This window comes from Ictidomys tridecemlineatus, chromosome 13 (assembly GCF_052094955.1).
Source record: "Ictidomys tridecemlineatus isolate mIctTri1 chromosome 13, mIctTri1.hap1, whole genome shotgun sequence".
NCBI classification, from domain to species: Eukaryota; Metazoa; Chordata; class Mammalia; order Rodentia; family Sciuridae; genus Ictidomys; species Ictidomys tridecemlineatus.
Window position 1 is genome coordinate 48,179,398 of NC_135489.1, and position 19,170 is coordinate 48,198,567.

Below are 19,170 nucleotides of genomic sequence, written 5' to 3' on the forward strand. Positions count from 1 at the left end.
AACACTTTGGAGTTTTTTGTTTGTTTCATACCTGAGATCGAACTCCGGGGCACTCAACCACTGGAGCCACATCACTAGCCCTGTTTTTTTTGTATTTTATTTAGAGGTAGGTCTCACTGAGTTGCTTAGTACCTCAGCCTACCGAACCACTGTGATTACAGGCATGTCCCCACCTCATCCAGCCAACCCTTTGAAAGTTATTAAACCAAGAAGATAAAGATGTGTGTGTGTATTTTTTTTTTTTTTAATAATACATCAGACTGGGGATGTGGCTGCATGTAGCATTTGTCTAGCATATGTGAGGCCCTGGTTTCAATCCACATAGAGCACCACAAAAAAAAAAAAAAAGGAAGAAATTGTACATAAATATAATTTTTAAAAAGAACTATCTAGTTAATTTGCAGCACTTGATATTTATCAAACTAGATGGGAGTAAAGGAGAAAAATGAGTCAAGGATGATTTCTAGGTAGTATCATTTACTCTGGGATTTATAAAATTTTCCTGGATAAAATTCAAGGTCCTTAAAGATGGATGAGAAAAAGTGAATATTTTCCATAACTTATAAATGGCATTTATCATTTTAAAATTCTGTTCAAAGGCAACAATAAAGTTAATAAGCAGTAGCTGTGAGCTTTTTATTACTAATAAAAATCAGATATTTTCCTATATTAAAGTTGTTAGTTAATCTTTGAATATTACTACCTTGAAATTACTGCTATTAGACCTTGTGATTTCATATAGTAATGAAAAGCATATACATTTGCTTTTAAGAACTGTATATCAATATAATTGGCTTCTTTTAATCTTCTGTATTTTTTATACTTTTAAAATTACTATTCTGAAAAAAGCCATAGACTTCACCAGAATGCCAAAGAAGTTCATGGCACCAAAAAAGATTAAGAAACCGTAGTTGTGAAAAAGTAAGGTATATGGGGTTGAGGATGTGGCTCAAGTGGTCGCGCGCTTGCCTAGCATGCGTGGGGCAGTGGGTTCGATTCTTAGCACCACATAAAATAAAATAAAGATATTGTGTCCACCTAAAACTAAAAAATAAATAATTAAAAAAATTTTCGTATATATAGATTTTCAACTCTGGGCAATAAACAATATATTTCTAATCTGTATTGCTTTTGTTTTTCAGAACTTCAAATATAAAACTAGACAAGATAATGAAAGAATTGGATGAAGAGGTACATTTTTATTTATTAAACAGGTTTTCCTTTTTGAGATTGTTCCCACTTTCAGATTGTTTTATTTCCTGAGATAATTGCATTTGAACTACATAGTTGAAACACAAAACACAACTAGAGAATTAAGATGAAAGCCTTTGGAGTTGCAGGTTCAAGTGGTGCAGTTTATACTTTAAGTTTCCTTTGTACAATTTTATTCTATGACCATTTTGAAATTTTAGAATATAAAATTTAGTTCAAAAGTCCTTAAAGTTGAAAAATGAAAAGAAGGAAGAGAAGTTAGAGATCAGAAATTGAATCTAGAACTATATCAGGAAGAGACAAATAGGAATGAGGAAGGAATCTAATTTAAAATATTTTTAAAGGATTGATATTAACATAATTATATGTGGTCAAATGGGAAGTACATTGATTTTTGGAATTATTCATGTTTTCCATGATTACCTACTAAAATGGTTTTATTAGAGAAACATAACAAACTTCTCTGATAATAGGATGATTTTAATATTTGTAAATATGGAATACATTTTCTTTCCTCTTAGTCTCCTTGTAGGTATCTTTCTACTGTGTATGTGAAGAGTCCCTTGAAAGAAAGACTATCTGTAGTCTTTCTTTAATACATTACTTTCCTTGTCCTTTTTAGATTTAACCTCTCCGTTTTTACTAAGAAATGGTATCTGTCATGGGTTTATCCTCTTTCATTTGTAGCTTTGTATGTACATGTAGTCAGTCAGTCATCTGTGAAGATTTCAGTAATATTTTACCATTTGGCCATTGGGCAGTAGGTACTTAGCCTTAGCACTGTATTTTTTACTCTTAGTGTTTAAGGGATCCTTTTTGAATATCTTTCACTTTTTATTTTATTTCATTTTTAAAACAGATAAAATTTAGATATGCTAGATTTGTCATTCCTTTTTCCAAATTAACGATAGAGAGGGAAATCTTAATTATAAGAATAGTCTTGCTTATGAAAAAAACACCATGAAAGTACTTTTCCCTATTCTTCTTGCTAAGTACAGCTAAAATCCATAGACATTAAATACAAAGCAAATGTAAAAAAAGTATTCTGAAAGGTGGAAAGAAGAAGGCTGACCAGGTAAATTAGGTACTTGGGTCTTGAAAAACAACACAGGAATGAATACTCCGGGCTTTCTTTTTGCTGCACATATATCTCAGATTGCTTACTGGAGATGGCAGCAACCTAGAAATGCCAATAGCACAGACAAAAACCCTAAGAAAAGTCTTTCCTTAACCTAAGGACCAAAAAAGGAGTAGGTTAGGAAGTCAGAAAACTTACACAATCACTGCTCTACTCAGGCAAATGGCATGGAAAAAGGTAGCCCCACCCCCCACCAGCAAAAGCTAAGTGAGAAGCCTAGACTCCCACCTCCTCTGTGCTGTAATATACCACAGCCTCAGATGAGCTAATATCAAAGAAAGCCTAGTAAAGGGATATTCATCCCCACTGTGTGGTAACTAACCTCCTCCTTCTCCTCAAACAGAGGCCATGAGGAAAATCCAGATTTCCACTTACACCTACCTGTAATGGCATGGCACTCCTCCCACTATCTTCTGGGATGTTTGCCAGAAGAGGCATGGTAGAAAGTCAGAACTTTCACCACTGAAAATGCCAAGCCTTCTCCACAACAGTAACTGTGGAGTCCACCTAAGAAATAGTAATAAGGTATTCCCCTCTGTCAGGCATGTAATTGATGGAGTGCTAGAACTCCCATTGTCATCCAGCGGTAATGAACATCAGCACCCCCACACACACACACACACACACTTTGGGTATCAATAGAAGCTAAGTGCAAAATCTGGTTATCTATTTTCACCTGGAAGAAATGAAGCAGCACTTCCTTAATCCTACCAGAATAGTGACAGAAAGGTGTCCTGAAACAGACATTTTATTAATGTATTTCATCTTAATTATGCAGAAGGATGAGATTTATTGTGGCATATTCACATATACATAAAAACACAGTTTGATCAATCTCAGTCTCTCATATCCGTCCACCCTCTCCTTCCTACCTTTACTACCCCTCCACCCTAATGGTCACCTTTCTACTTTCATGCCATCTCTTTTTCTCTTTCCCTCTAGTTTCTACACATAAGAGAAAATATGGTACTTTTCTCTCTGAATCTTATTCCATGCAAAACTATGATCTCCAGTTCTGTTTTCTTGCATAATTTTGTCCCTGTGGCTGAATAAAACTCCATTGACTATACATATTACATTTCCTTTGTCCATTCATCTGTTGATGAACACCTAGGTTGACTTCATGATTTGGCTAGTGGAAGTAGAAGATTTAAATTAAGATCCAGAATGTTCTAAGATAATACTAAAATGTCCAGCTTTGAATAGCAAATTGTTCATCATAATCAGAACTAGAAACATCTCAACTGGAATGAGAAAAGACAGATACCAACACCAAGGTGGCACAAGTGTTAGAAATATCTGAGAGTGATTTAAAGGAACAATCTCATATATGTTTCAGTGACCAACTACAAACATACTTGAAGTAAGTTTAAAAAAAATGCTTCAGCAAAGAGAAAGTATTAGCAAAGATGTAGATGAATGATATAAAATAGAACCAACCAAAAATATTATAGTAATTGAAATAAAAATCTTGATGAATGATGTCAGCAGCAGAGTAATACAGAGGAACGAGTTAGAGAACCTAAAGATAGAACAATAAAATTTCCTAGTCTGAACAATAGAGAAAATAGATGTATGGGACACAAAAGTGACTGAGCCTCAGGGGCATGTAGAACTGTAACAATAAAGTTCTAACATTTCTGTCACTGGAATTACTGAAAGAATGAAGAAAGGGTATGGGAAGGAATGATGACTGAAAATTCCACAAATGTAGCAGAGGACATGAACCTACATGTAAAAGACTTAACAAACCACAAAAAAAAAGCTTAACAAACCACAAAAGGATTAAATCCAAAGATAGTTTACACCTAGACATAATAAAACTTCTAAAAACAAATGACAAAGAGCAAATGTGAAACTTAGCAAGAGACACCTTACTTAAAAGGGAAAAAATCAATGCACATAAAAGCAGATATTCTATCAGAAACCAAGAGGACAAGAGGGAAGTGACACATTTTTAAAGTGCTGGGGGAAAAATATACCTTGTGAACCTGGAATTCTATGCTCAAATATTCTTCCCAAATGAATTTTAAAAAAATCAAGAGGGGCTGCAATTGTAGCTCATTGTAGAACTCTTGCCTAAAATATGTGAGGCACTGGGTTTGATTCCCAGCACCACATAAAAAATAAATAAAGGTATTTTGTCCATCTACAACTAAAAAAAAAAAAATTAATGAACTTCTCAGATGGGAGGAACTAAGTAACTTGCCAGTTACTAAAGGAAATTCTCTAAATAGAAAGGAAGTGATAAGTGTATAGGCTGGCACACATCTGTATCTGTAATCCCAGGTACAAGTCTGAGGCCAGCCTGGGCAACTTAGTGAGACCCTTTCTCAAAATAAAAATAAAAAGAGCTGGTGTATAGCTCAGTGGTAGAGTCCCCCTGGGTTTAATCCTCAGTACTACTCCCTCCCCAAATAAAAGGAAATAACAAAAGAAGGAATCTTGAATTATTAGGAAAAAGAGAAGAGAGAATAAAATTACAGAAATACATTTTCCTTCTTCTAATTTTTTTTAGTTATATTTGATAGTTGTAGAGAAACTATAAGACTGTCTGATGTAGTTCTCCATGTATGTAAAGAAAATATTTAAGACGATTATAAACAGGAAGGTAATGAAACTCTGCATGAATTGGTAAGATGTCAGCACTAGTACAATGTGATATAATGGTATTTGTATATAATAAAACATCTAAAGCATCCACTGAAAAATCTGTACCAGAAAATACACTAAAAAACTCCACAAATAAAAGATTTTATCTCCACAGATACTTTCTTCTTTAAAAAATAATGTATGTTATATATTCAAGTAACCCATAAAAAAGCAGGAAAGAGAAAATTAATAAAAAGCAGAAATCAAAGAAAAATGGCAGAATTAACCTTAATATTACATCAAATGAAAATTAAATAGATACTAATTAACAGAGGTCTTAAAACATTTATATATATATATTTTAGTTGTAGATGGACACAATATCTTTATTTTATTTATTTATTTTTATGTGGTGCTGAGGATTGAGCCCACTGCCTCACACATGCGAGGCAAGTGCTCTGCTACTGAGCCATAATCCCAGCCCTTAAAATTCATTTTCTTAAAAAAATCCCACACTTAATATATTGTCTACAAAAACTTCAAATATAAAAGCATAGGTAAATTGAAAGTAAAAAGATATATAAATACGTAAGTAAAAATGATATATAAATACTAATGAAATTGGCAATATTAATACCAAATAAGGTAGACTTAAGCTCAAAGAAAAACACCTAGAGCAGAAAGAAATGTCACATAATGATAAAAATAATCAATCCACCAAGAAGACATAGCAGTTCTAAATGTTTATACACCAAACAGTTGAGCTACAAAATACTTGAAGTAAAAACCGAAAGAGAAATAGACAAATCTGCAATTATTGTTGAAGATTTCAACTCCTTTCTAGAAAGAAAATCATCACAAATATAGGAGAATCCAACCATACCATCAGCCACTGGGTCTGTTCGACATTTATAGAACCCTCTACCCATCAACAGTAGAATCTTTTCAGTGCTTAAGGACCACATCCCAAGTATACCACATCTTGAACTAGAAAGCAAACCAATTTAAAACAGTTGAATATATCATATAATGTTTTCTGAACAAAACGTAATCAAACTAGAAAGATAGCAGGAAAACCGTGAACCCATGGAAACCAAACAGCACATTTCTAAATAAACTTTAGGTCAAAGACATCAGCTCAAAGAAAATGAAAAACTATATTCAATGTTAATTATATCTCAAAACTTCATTTTATTTTATTTTTTGTACCAGGGATTGAACCCAGGGGTGCATAACGACCGAGCTATATCCCTAGCCCTTTTTAATGTATTATTAGAAACAGGGTCTTGCTGAGTTGCTTAGGGCCTCTGATTGAGGCTGGGTTTGAACTCGCAATCTTCCTGCCTCAGCCCCTCAAGCTACTGGGATTACAGGCATGCACTGCTGCACCTGGCTTCCAAACTTCATTTTTAAAAAATACTAAGAGCATTGAAGTGAAAATCCATCATCAAAATTTGTGAAGTGCAACTAATATAGTGCTGAAAATGAATCTTAAAAGTTTGCATTAGGAAAGAGGAAAAGTCTCAAATCAATAATCAAAGCTTCTACTTCAAGAAACTACAAAAAGAAACCCACAACAATGGAAAGGCAGGAACAGTAAGGATAAGAGCTGTTAATGTTAATCAGCTTTCTTCCTCTGTGACAAAATATGTAAGAAAAACAACTTTTAAGGGGTACAGATAGCTCACAGTTTCACAGGTTTCAGTCCATAGTCACTTAGTCCTATTAACTGTGGGCTTGTGGGTAAGGCAGAACATAGTGGAGCAGAGCTGCTCACTTCATGACAACTAAGAAGCAGAGAGAGGAAATCGGCTGGAGAAAAGATGTAGTCCCCAAGGACCCATTCCCTTCAACTTGGTCCCACCTCCCACACTTTGAACTGCCTCCCAGCTGTGACTCCATCAGTGGGTTACGCCCATTAATGAGGTTAGAGCTCCTAGGATCCAATCATTTCCCAAACGCCCCACATCTGAACATTGCTTCATTGGGGACCAAGCCTTCAAGACACAAACTTTTAGGGGACATTCCAGATCCATACTGTAACTAAAGTAGAGATCAGTGAAATTGGAAACAGAATAACAACAGAGAAAATCAATGACCAAAAAAAAAAAAAATTGTTTGAAAAAGACCAACAAAATGAATAAACCTCTAGTAAGACTGACAAAAGAAGACACAAATTACCAATATTAGTAATAGCATATCATTATAGACTCTGAATATGAAAAGGGAATATGGGGATACTGTGAACAGTTTTAAATACAAGTGTGAAATTTAGATAAAATAGGATTAACTCCCTGAAAAATACAAATGCCACAACTCATACAATGTAAAATAGATCATTTTTTTAAATTTATTTTTTTAGTTGTAGTTGGTCACAATACCTTTATTTTATTTATTTATTTTTATGTAGTGCTGAGGATCAAACCCAGGGTCTCGCACATGCTAGGCGAGCGCTCTACCGCTGAGCCACAACTCCAGCCCCTAAAATAGATCATTTAATAGTCCTGTATGAGTGTTATTTAAAGCAAAATCATAATTTTACAACTCTAATAAAAATTCCCCATGACAGGTGATTTCACTAGAGAATTCTGCCAAGGGTTTAAGAAACACCAAATTTGGGGCTGGGGTTGTAGCTCAGTGATACAGCGCTTGCCTAGCATGTATAAAGCACTGGGTCCATCAACAACTAAAAATTTTTTTTAAAAATCTGCATGTGGGTGAGATTATTTAGCATAGGAGAAATGATAAAAAGGTAAAAAGCAGATATAAATTAAGACCAAAAAATAGAATTAAAAAAAAGAAAACACCAAATCTGTACTCTTTCTCACAAAAGGTAAGAGAACACTTCCCAGTTAATTTTATGAGGCTGATATTAACACGATACCAAAACCAAAGACCATACTACAGAGAAAACTATAGACCATTATCCCTTATGAATACAAACACAAAAATTCTTATCAAAATAGAATTCAGTGATATATAAAAAGGTAAACCCAACCATGATTTATTTCAGAGATGTAGGCTTATTTTAATACTTGAAAATCAGTTTAATTCATCATATTAGTTACTAAAGAAAAATTATTATATCAGTTGATACAGACACATCATTGGATAGAATGCAATATACACCCATTCATAATAAGTCAAGAGTAGGGAGGAACAGAAAGGAATAATTAAAACTGTCTAGACGTTTTTATATATGTGACAGGGTGGTTTATTTAGAAAAATCATAACTACGATGTTCAGAACTGCATGATACTAAGAATAGGCATATAGCCAGGTGCGGTGGCACAGGCCTGTAATCTTAGTGGCTCAGGAGGCTGAGACAGGAGGATCAAGAGTTCAAAGCCAGGCTCAGCAATGGTGAGGTGCTAAGCAACTCAGTGATACCCTGTCTCTAAATAGGATGGGAATGTGGCTCAAGTGCCCTGAGTTCAATCCCCAGGGCCAAAAAAAAAAAAAAAAAAAAAAAAAAAAAGAATGGTTATATAGATTAGTGGAACAGTAGAAAACAAAGAAATGGCTCCACATGATTATAGCGGACTTCTTTTTGGCAAAAGTGCAAAAGCAAATCATTGGAGGAATGATAGTCTTTTAACAATTGATAATAGAACAGTTAAATACCTATAGGCAAGAATATGAACCTTACTATCTTACACCTTATGCAAAAATTCACCCAATGATTCATAGATTTATATGTAAATATGAAATTATAAAACTTCTAGAAGAAAAAATAAAGGCAAAATCTTTGGAACCAGTAAGTTAGAGAATTCTTAGACATGACACCACAGATTTGTTCTATATAAGGAAAGTTCAATCAATGGACTTAATCAAAATTAACATTTGTTCTATAAAAGACCCTATTAAAGAGGAAGAAATCACAAGCTATAGACTGGAGGAAAATATTTACAAGCTATATATCTCACAAAGGACTTTTAAAAGAACTCTCAAAGCTTACCAATAAACAAATAATAACTACCATAAACTATTATTCTTTATCCATTAGGACAAGTGAAATTTAAAAGTTGAATCACACCCAAACTGACAGAATGTGGAGAAACTGGATCACTTGTATATTGCAGATGAGAATGTAAAATGGTAGACATTCTAGAAAACCATTTGGACATTTCCTTAAAAAAACTAAATGTGCCACCTGTGTGACTCAGCAGTTGTACTCTTGGGCTTTTATTCCAGAAAAATGAAAAGTTTTATATATTCTCACAAAACCTGTATATTATTATTTATAGCAATTTTACTTATAGCCCCAAACTGAAACTATCCTATGATGGGTGAATGATTACACACTCTGGTATACCTGTACCATGGAAGAAGAAATGAACTGTTGGTACACACAACAATTCAAATGGATTTAAAGTTAAAATGATAAAAATCTCAAAAATTGAAAAACCTTATAGGTCTGTGTTACCTTTATAATAATCTCTCCGAGAGCATCTCACTTAAAAGGTAGTTTTTGATTAAAGATGGGAAAGCCTGGAGAAGACACATACCATAAAACAGGTCTCCCTGATGTGGAGTCTTAAAGATAAAAATGAAGCGTCAAAAATAAGATAATCCTAGAAGTGGTAATTCAGAAACAGGAGATAAATTTTTAAGTTGTGAAATTTTGACTATTTTTACTTTAACACCCTACTCCCCCTTGTAGTTTCTTTTTCTAAAGTATTTCCTTGATTACTGTTTTTTTTTTTTTTTTGAGAGGGGGGTATTCGGGATTGAACTATTTTGTATTTTATTTAGAAACAGGGTCTCACTGAGTTGCTTAGTGCCTTGTTGTTGCTGAGGCTGCCTTTCAACTCATGGTCCTCCTGTCTCAGCTGCAGGATTACAGGCATGTGCCACCACAACCAGCTGATTACTTTTTAATGCAGGTAGATACATAGAGAATCTTAGAAAAGATAAGCAAAATATTATTGATATGAGGTGACTTGGAGTGGTGACCTCTGTACCATTTGGAACTATTTCAGCTTTGCATTAATGATCAAATATTTAATAACTGTCTGATTCTTTCATTAAATTGAATATTGTAAACAAACCAAAATATTTGTAATATAATACAGTGTAGGTGCCTTTAATACAGCAATTTTTGATCTGAAAAGGTAAGATATATTTGTATTTTAAGTTCATGGATTCAGAATTCTGAATTTTACTTATCTAGCTTAAATAAGGATTGTTATTTATAAGGTGTGCTTCATCTGTTATTAAAAAGTTATAAGGAGGTACTATTTGATTATCAAGCAAAAAAAAAACAATCCATGTTCAGTTTTTATCTGTTTTTTTTTTTTTTAAGAACATAAATGACAAGTACTATTAATTGTAGTGGTAACTTTTGTCATTATAATTTCAGGGGAATCAAAGAAGAAATCTAGAATCTACGGTGTCTCAAATTGAGAAGGAAAAAATGTTGCTACAACATAGAATTAATGAGTACCAAAGAAAAGCTGAACAGGAAAATGAAAAGAGAAGAAATGTAGAAAATGAAGGTAAATTACTACTTTTTAAAAAATGTTGGAATTTTGATTGGCACATGCCTGTAATCCCCATAACTCTGCAGGTGGAACTAGAAGATCTCCGAGTTTGAGGCCAGCCTCATCAACTTCTCAAAAGAAAAAATAAAAAGGGTTAGGGATGTGGCTCAGTGGTAGAGTGCCCCTGGGTTCAATTCCCAGTACTAAAGGAAAAAAAAAAAAATGCTAGAATTTCTGGACAAGCACTCTGTCATTGAACTATGCCTCTAGACCCTGTAATTTCTAACACTCTCCTATAGGTCTTTATCATTAGGTTGTTTTAAATTTAATGCCCATTTATGAAGCTACAGTTCTAAATATCTCCAGGTAAATTTATGACATATTAAAGTCAGTTGTAAGTGGTATTTAACAAGAATAGTGATGTTGTCATTGTGTGCATATTGAAATCTATTGGAAGCCTTAAAATATACTGATGACTAAACCTCAGAAATCCTAATTTAATTGATATAGACATATGGCCTGGGCATCAGTATTTTCTATTTTGTTTTGGTGTGTTTTTTTGGCACTACGGATTGATCCCAAGGGCACTTTTCTACTCTACCATATCCCCAGCCCTTTTTGTTTTTTATTTTGCAACAGGATTTCATAGCTGAGGCTGGCCTCAAATCATGATCCTCCTGCCTTAGCTACCACACCTGGAGTACCAGTATTTTTTGTAAACTCCCCTGGCACTGTTAACAAGCAGCCATGTTTGAGAACTCCTAAGTTAGAATTTCATGTTTGAACTCCAATCTTAAAAATACACTTAAAATGGTTTCCTATACCCTTTGATAGAGTGATTTCACTTCTACTGTACTTTACATATATACTTATGTATATGTGCCATCTATTATATACACAAGGCTATTCATTATAGAATTGCTTAATTGAAAAAATTATAAACATTGTAAGTTTAATCAATGATTTAATAAATTTTGGTGTATCTGTATGATCAAATAGTATGCAGCTTATAAAAGAATAAAGTATTTCCTTATATACTGTTATATAAAAAGATTTCCAAGATATATCTTGAAAAGACAACAGTATAGATGGTTTGTGTTTTAATGAGTGCTTTTTTACATATGCTTAAATTAAATATATTATTTATGTAGATATGCATATGAAAACAAGAGAAGTATATGGTTTTATATTATGATATCAATTTGTAGACTATCCTAGAAAGCATATGCAATAATTCATAATAGTTGTTACTGGGGAGAAGAACCAGTTAAGAGATACACAAAGGATGCAGACATGATGTGGAGGAAGGAAGACTTATTCTGTATTACCTACCGTTTAGTGCCTTTTGAATTTTGTATACCATTTTTAAAATACTGAATTATTCAAATGATTCAAGTAATTGTACTATTCAGAAACAAATAATAAAACTAGCTTTATAACATTACTCTAATAGATCTTTTTAAGGCAATAAAAGAATTTGAGATATTACAACAGTGGAAACATCCATTTTTGTACTCTGAATTATAAAATGATGATATACTTTTTGATGCATTTAAAATGTTAGGACATCCAAGCAGGAATTTGGTTTTAGGAGTGGGAATGGACCTAGTTTGGCTGACTGTTATGGTCTAAGAATAAATGTCGTTTTTTAAAAAAAGCAATTTATGTTTCCTCTATTAAAAGTTCATAATCTTTACATATTCTTTCACTGTCTAGTTTCTACATTAAAAGATCAGTTGGAAGACTTAAAGAAAGTCAGTCAGAATTCACAGCTTACAAATGAGAAGCTGATACAATTACAAAAGCAGGTAAGTTTTTCAGATAAGGTTCCTATTTTTAAATTATAGTAAATTAAAATAATTGTAATCATATTTTGTTCAAAATTCTTTTTTTCTCTCTTTTAAATAGCTAGAAGAAGCCAATGACTTGCTTAGGACAGAGTCAGACACAGCTGTAAGATTAAGGAAGAGTCATACAGAGATGAGCATATCAATTAGCCAGCTAGAGTCCCTGAACAGAGAATTGCAGGAGAGAAACAGAATTTTAGAGAATTCCAAGTCACAAACAGACAAGGATTACTACCAGCTACAAGCTGTATTGGAAGCTGAACGAAGAGACAGAGGTCATGATTCTGAAATGATTGGAGACCTTCAAGGTAATATGTTTTCTTATTGTGATAAAATTAATATAATATAAAATTAGCCATTTTAACCATTTGAGGTGTACAGTTCAATGATTTTAAGTACATTTCCATTGTTGTGTAACCAACATCACTATCCATCTTCAGAACTTTTTTCATCATCTCAAACTATAACTCTACTTATTAAACAATAACTGTTTTCCCCTCCCCCTTGGCCCTGTATAACCACCATTCTACTTTCTGTGTCTATGAATTTGACTACTCTAGATTCCTCAAATAAGTTTAATTATACAACTTTTTTTCTTTATTTTGTTTTAAAAAAACACATAACAAAAGGTATCATTTTTTTAAATATGAGACTTTTTTTTTAATCATATGCCTTCATGTAGAAAATGGTGAAACCAGAAACAAGTAGCATTCTTTTTCTTGCAGGGTGATGCCTACAGTTTTTGTTTTTGTTTTTGTTTAATATTTATTTTTTAGTTTTAGGTGGACACAATATCTTTATTTTTTATTTTTATGTGGTGTTGAGGATCGAACCCAGCGACCCCGTGCATGCCAGGCGAGCGGGCTGCCGCTTGAGCCATATCCCCAGCCTACCTACAGTTTTATCACGTTGTAATCTCCACACTCTCACAGGCACTCTAGTAAGGCGGGTACTGCGAATATTTTACAATTTATAGCTAAGTTAACTGAAAATGTAATTGAAAAAGTTGACTAATTTATAAAGGCCTTATTCAAAGTCAGACTAATCTATACATAAAGGATTATCACTGTTAAATCCTGGGAATTCCTCATGTATTATAGGTGGACGTAGAAACTCATTTGCAGAAATAGAATCTCATTATAAAAAGAGAGTTATATACTTGGAAGGTTGGGAATAAAGATAGTAGTATTTGTGAATCTTAAAGGGAGAAGATCAAGTATAAAAGAGTATGTAAAGGCCAACAGTTTTATAATAGTAAATAACATCTGTCTGGTTTTATTTCAGAGATGCCTGGCTCTACTCACTTCTCAGATATTTTTTGAATTTTTTATTGCTATTAGTAGCAGCATCCATGCTACCTAATCAAAACAGATACACATGGAAGTTGCCAGACCTCTAAGGAAAGAATTGGTTGGTGGGGGGAGTCTGTTTTAACCTTAGTCACAGATGGAACATAGTTTGGATCTCATGGGGTTTGATGATTAGCTATAATTCTTTGGAGAGAGGTCAGGGTCAGTTTTTGTAACTTTGGAAACGAAAATAGGATCTCTCATTGGTTCAGAGCTAAGGATTATTGTGAAATCTTACTTCCCAGGCACCAGGCTTAAAATAGATCTGACTATAACCAAGAAAGTAGCCTCTTTGCATGTTTTAGGAAAGCCTCATACTTAACTTCCTTGAGTCAAGTTTTTCTAGGCCCTTTTGTACAGGGTATCAGCTATCTCATCTCCTTTCTCTATCTGTAAACCAAGGAGAATAATTAGATTACCTCTAGAAATCCTTCAAGTTCTAACATTCTTTTAAATTTTCTATCTCCTGTTTATGGCCAAGCTTTTTTTCTTTTGGTACTGGAGATTGAACTCAGTGTCACTCAACCACCGAGCCACATCCACATCCACAGCTCTATTTTGTAGATTTTATTCAGAGAAAGGATCTCACTGAGTTGCCTAGCACCTCGTTTTTGCTGAGGCTGGGTTTTGAACCTCCTATCAGCCTTCTGAGCTGCGGGGATTACAGGCATGTACCATTGCTCACGGCTATGACTAAGCTTTTTTTTTTTCCACATTTTTTATAGGTCTATTATAGTTTTACACAATGATGGGATTTGTTGTTACATGTTCATATATCATTCAGCCAATAACTGAGAAAACTTAACAACCCTTAACCTTCTGAATTTGACTTATTTCCCTTAACATAATGGTCTCTAGTTCCATTCATTTTCCTACAAATGACATAATTTCATTTTTCTTATAGTGAATAAAATTCCATTGTGCCAGACATGGTGGCACATGCCTATAATTCCAGAAGTTTGGGAGGCTGAGGCAAAAGCATCACAAGTTCAAATCCAGCCTCAGAAGTTTAGTGAGGCCCTGAGCAACTTAATGAGACCCTGACTCAAAATAAAAAATAAAACAGGATAGGGATGTGGCTCAGTGCCCCTGGGTTTAATCCTGGGTTAAAATACAAAACAAAACAAAAAAACCCCTCCATTGTGTGTATATACATCACATTTTCTATTTTTTTAATCTATTCATCTGTTGATGGACATCCAGGCTGGTTCCATAGTTGGTTTTATGAATTGTTTTGCTGTAAACATGGGTATGCATATATCTATATAGTATGATGACTTTAATTCTATTGTTATTATTATTTGGAGTTGTAGGTGGACAGAATGCTTTTATTTTGTTTATATTTATGTGATGCTGAGGATCAAACCCAGCACCTCATGCATGCTAGGCAAGCACTCCACCACTGAGCTACAGCTCCAGCCCTGATGACTTTAATTCTTTAGGATAAATACCAGGGAGCAGTACTGCTCAATCTTATAGTGATTCCATGCCTAGTTTTTTGCAGAGCCTCCAACTGATTCCACAGTGGTTGTACTAATTTACAATCCTACCAACAGTGTAAAAGTATTCTTTTTTCTCCACATTCTCTCCAATATGACCAAACTTTAGACTGCTTGCTTCCAAAGGAGAGGCCATTATCTATGTGCTTAATCAGTAGTGTTTTTTGTTTTTTTTTTTTAAAGAGAGTGGAGAGAGAGAGAGAGAGAGAGAGAGAGAGAGAGAGAGAGAATTTTAATATTTATTTTGTAGTTTTCGGCGGATACAACATCTTTGTATGTGGTGCTGAGGATCGAACCCGGGCCGCACCCATGCCAGGCGAGCACGCTACCACTTGAGCCACATCCTCAGCCCCAGTAGTGTTTTTTTTTTAACTGAATCTAATTTTTTAAGATATTGTTTAAAGTTAAGAAAAGTTCATGGCATGATATATTATTAATCAACTTATCATTTTTTATACTTCTGTTAATGCAGTGTGGTTAAAAGAATCATTTTTTTAAGGGAGAGAGAGTGAAAATTTTTTTTTTAAATATTTATTTTTTAGTTTTCGGTGGACACGACATCTTTATTTTTATGTGGTGCTGAGGATCAAACTCAGCGCCCCACGCATGCCAGGTGATCGCGTTACCACTTGAGCCACATCCCCAGCCCCAAGAATCATAATTTTTACGTTAATCTTTTATGGTCCTTAAGAACTTTTAGATCCTTCAGGTATGAATTTCTTTTAGTTTGGGCTGCTGGGCTTCTGGCAGACTCATGGTTGTTATTCCCTAATTAAATATCCTTCATGTACACGAGTGGTCAGTGTATGTGTGAGACTTCCTAAATATAATTGGATTATAAATATCTTAGGGCCACATATGATCTTTGTTGTACATTCTTCTTTTTTGTAACTCTTTAAAAAAATTAAAAGCCAGGCATGGTGGTTTTCACCAGTAGTCCAGCTACTTGGGAGGTTGAGGCAGGATCACTTCAGCCTAGGAGTTCAAGACCTGTCTGGACAACACAGTGAGATCCTGTTTCAAAAGAAGAATAGAAAAGATACTCTTAGTTTCAGGTCTCTATAGAAACAGACTGTAGTCCTGATGTTTGCCAGCAGCTAGACTAGTGTTTCATTAAGGCTGCCAATACAGGAAAGTAAGCTTCCAAGTTTAGGCTGTAGATGCTTAATGAAAAGGAATAGAGAAAGATGAAAATATCATGGAGGATTGAAAATTTTAATTGAAATGATAAACTTTTTCATATAGTAAGTTTGTTATTGATTTTTCAGATTAAAATGCAGAAGACATGTTTAAAAATAATCCATTTTTAAAAACCTTTTTTTTTCAAAAACTATATCATTTAGTTAATTTTTCTTTTAACTTTTTATTTTGGAAAATTTCTGACATATACCAAAGTAAAATACCAAAATGACCCTATGTTTTCATCATCCAGCTTCAATCATCTGGTAGCCAGTGTTGTTTCATTTTTATTCCCCTGCCCACCTCCCTAGACCTCTCATATTGAATTCTTATGAAGCAAATGTCAGGCATCAGTATTGTTTAATTTGGTAAATATTTCAGCATCTCTTAAAAATATGGATTTCTAAAAATAAAACATAACCATAATATTATTATGAAAGCTGGAAAAGAAGTTAACTTTTGAGGAGCTGGGGTTGTGGCTCAGTAGTAGAGCACTTGCTAGGCACTGAGTTCCATCTTCGGGACCATATAAAAATAAATAAATAAATAAAATAAAGTTATGTGTTCATCTACAACTAAAAAAATAAATAAATAAATAAGAAGGTATCTACTAAGTGCTCAATTTCTTCCAATATTTTTATAATTTGTTCTTGTTACTGGACTTATTTTACTTGAATTAAAATTTCAAACATTCAGCCACTCAAAGTATGTACATTGTATTTTATTAATATGTCTCAAGTTTCTTTTAATATATGTTTATCCTGTTTTGTTAATTGTATTCTCTAGTTGCTTGCCATCCTTATCAAGGACAATATTGAAGTATTATCAATCCTAATATAGTCACTGTGGTGTTGTATATAGTAGTATTTCTTAAGGGTTATATGTATGTCCCTGGTGTCTGAGATGGAGGAGCTACTTGGAAGGCTGAGGCAGGAAGATTGTGAATTTAAAGCCAGCCTCAGCAACTTAGCAAGACCCTGTCTCTGAATAAAATATAAAAAGGGACTGAAAATGTGGAACAGTGGTTATGCACCCCTGGGTTTAATCCCCAGTACCAAAACACACACACACACACACACACACACACACACACACACACACACACGAAATTTGTTAAACACTGCATAGTGTCTAGCACAATCATGACATTTAATGAATACTTGCCTTAATCAATTAAAGAATGCTAGTTTTTTTTTTTTTTTTTTTTTTTAGAGAGAGAGAGAATTTTTTAAATATTTATTTTCTAGTTCTCGGCGACAGCATCTTTGTTGGTATGTGGTGCTGAGGATCGAACCCGGGCCGCACGCATGCCAGGCAAGCGCGCTACCGCTTGAGCCACATCCCCAGCCCCAAGAATGCTAGTTTTAATGTGCCAGAAATGAGCATGCATAAGAACTTGGGTCTGATTTCTAGCCCCTGCTCAGGCTTCATCTTTTGACTAGTTATACAAGAAAGAATATATATTAGAAGATATCTAGTTACCATTCATATTTTTATTCTTTTTTGGGGGGAGGGGCTGGCTACTGGAGACTGAACTCCGGGGCACTTAACCACTGAGTTATATCCCCATCCCTTTTTATTTTTAATGTTGAGACAGAGTCTCACTAAGTTGTTCTGAACATGCTATCTGGCCTCAGCCCTCCCCAGTGGCTAGGGTTATAGGTGTATACCACCACACTCAGTTACTTTTTTTAAATTTAATAATCTTTCTGGGGAAAAAAAAAATCTTTTTAGTGGCAACAGACTTAAACTTTTTTTTTTTCTCGTTTGATAGCTCGAATTACATCTTTACAAGAGGAGGTGAAGCATCTCAAACATAATCTTGAAAGAGTGGAGGGAGAAAGAAAAGAGGCTCAAGACATGCTTAATCATTCAGAAAAGGTAAATGACATAACATGTATCAATTATAAGATAGTATTTAAAAACCATCAAAATTTATGAGGTGTGTTTATAAAATAGCATTCATTTGTAATGTTTAGGTATATTTCTAAAAGCTTTTCTGTTTGATTGGTTCATTAGTATGTGGGGATGTATGTCTTACTCAGGGTCTTCTTATTCTATTATTTTTGTTTGTATTCTTGAGAGAGTTAGATCTTTAACATTTAAAAGATCAACACAAATTGTTTTGGATGGAAATAACTTTTAAAAATAAATTTTTTCTAGTTTACTTTTATATGGGTAAGAAGAAGGTGCTCATTCTTACTATAATGTCTTATAAAAAAAGGAAAAAGTATTTAGTAGACCATGCACTTTTGATTTATTTTATTTGTAAAATTCAGCAAAATAGAAAAGAGCATGAACAATTAGCCTTTACATTGAACAATCAAATATTTGTTATCCTCTATTACATACTTTGAGGAAAGGATTAAATTGATAATTTACTGGTCTATGTCTTTTTCAGTGCCTCCCTGAAATGTTGTAAATTGAGCAGAACCTCAGATAAATTATCAGAAAAGCTACTAACTTATCTGGACCTTTTTTTTTTTTTTTTTTTTTTTTTAGTTGTAAATGGAAACAGTACCTTTTTTTATTTTTATTTTATACCACTGAGCTACAACTCTAGCCCTTTATCTTGGCTTTTGAACATATTTTGTAACTTTTAGAAGAGTTTTTGATGGCCAAGCTTGTGTAAATATGGAAATAGGATGAAAGAATCAGTAGAAGTACACTAAAAGAAATGGAATACATTTTTACTACTTCTCCCTTTCTATCTCAATGACTTGCCATCAGATGTCTCTTTTGTTAAAGAAAAGTAAATGTGGGTATAAGTGTCAGCATAAATAAAAATAATTTAATACTATTTTTACAAAATGGTGGTAAAAAATAAATAAGCTGAAAGATTATTCATTTGTGATCCTAGCAGTGAATCAT

At 33.7% G+C, this 19,170-nt stretch overlaps 1 protein-coding gene across 4 annotated transcripts in view; it reads left to right on the forward strand.

Moving 5' to 3' along the window:
• Positions 1–19,170, forward strand: part of Rock1 (Rho associated coiled-coil containing protein kinase 1) — a 146,994-nt gene that overhangs the window by 86,839 nt on the left and 40,985 nt on the right. For all 4 annotated transcript variants that reach the window (XM_005329028.3, XM_040274616.2, XM_078030297.1 and 1 more), the window contains 5 exons: positions 1,143–1,191; positions 10,305–10,440; positions 12,142–12,233; positions 12,334–12,580; positions 18,074–18,180. In XM_005329028.3, coding sequence (XP_005329085.1) covers positions 1,143–1,191; positions 10,305–10,440; positions 12,142–12,233; positions 12,334–12,580; positions 18,074–18,180 — 631 coding nt within the window. The remainder of the gene's footprint in view (positions 1–1,142; positions 1,192–10,304; positions 10,441–12,141; positions 12,234–12,333; positions 12,581–18,073; positions 18,181–19,170) is intronic.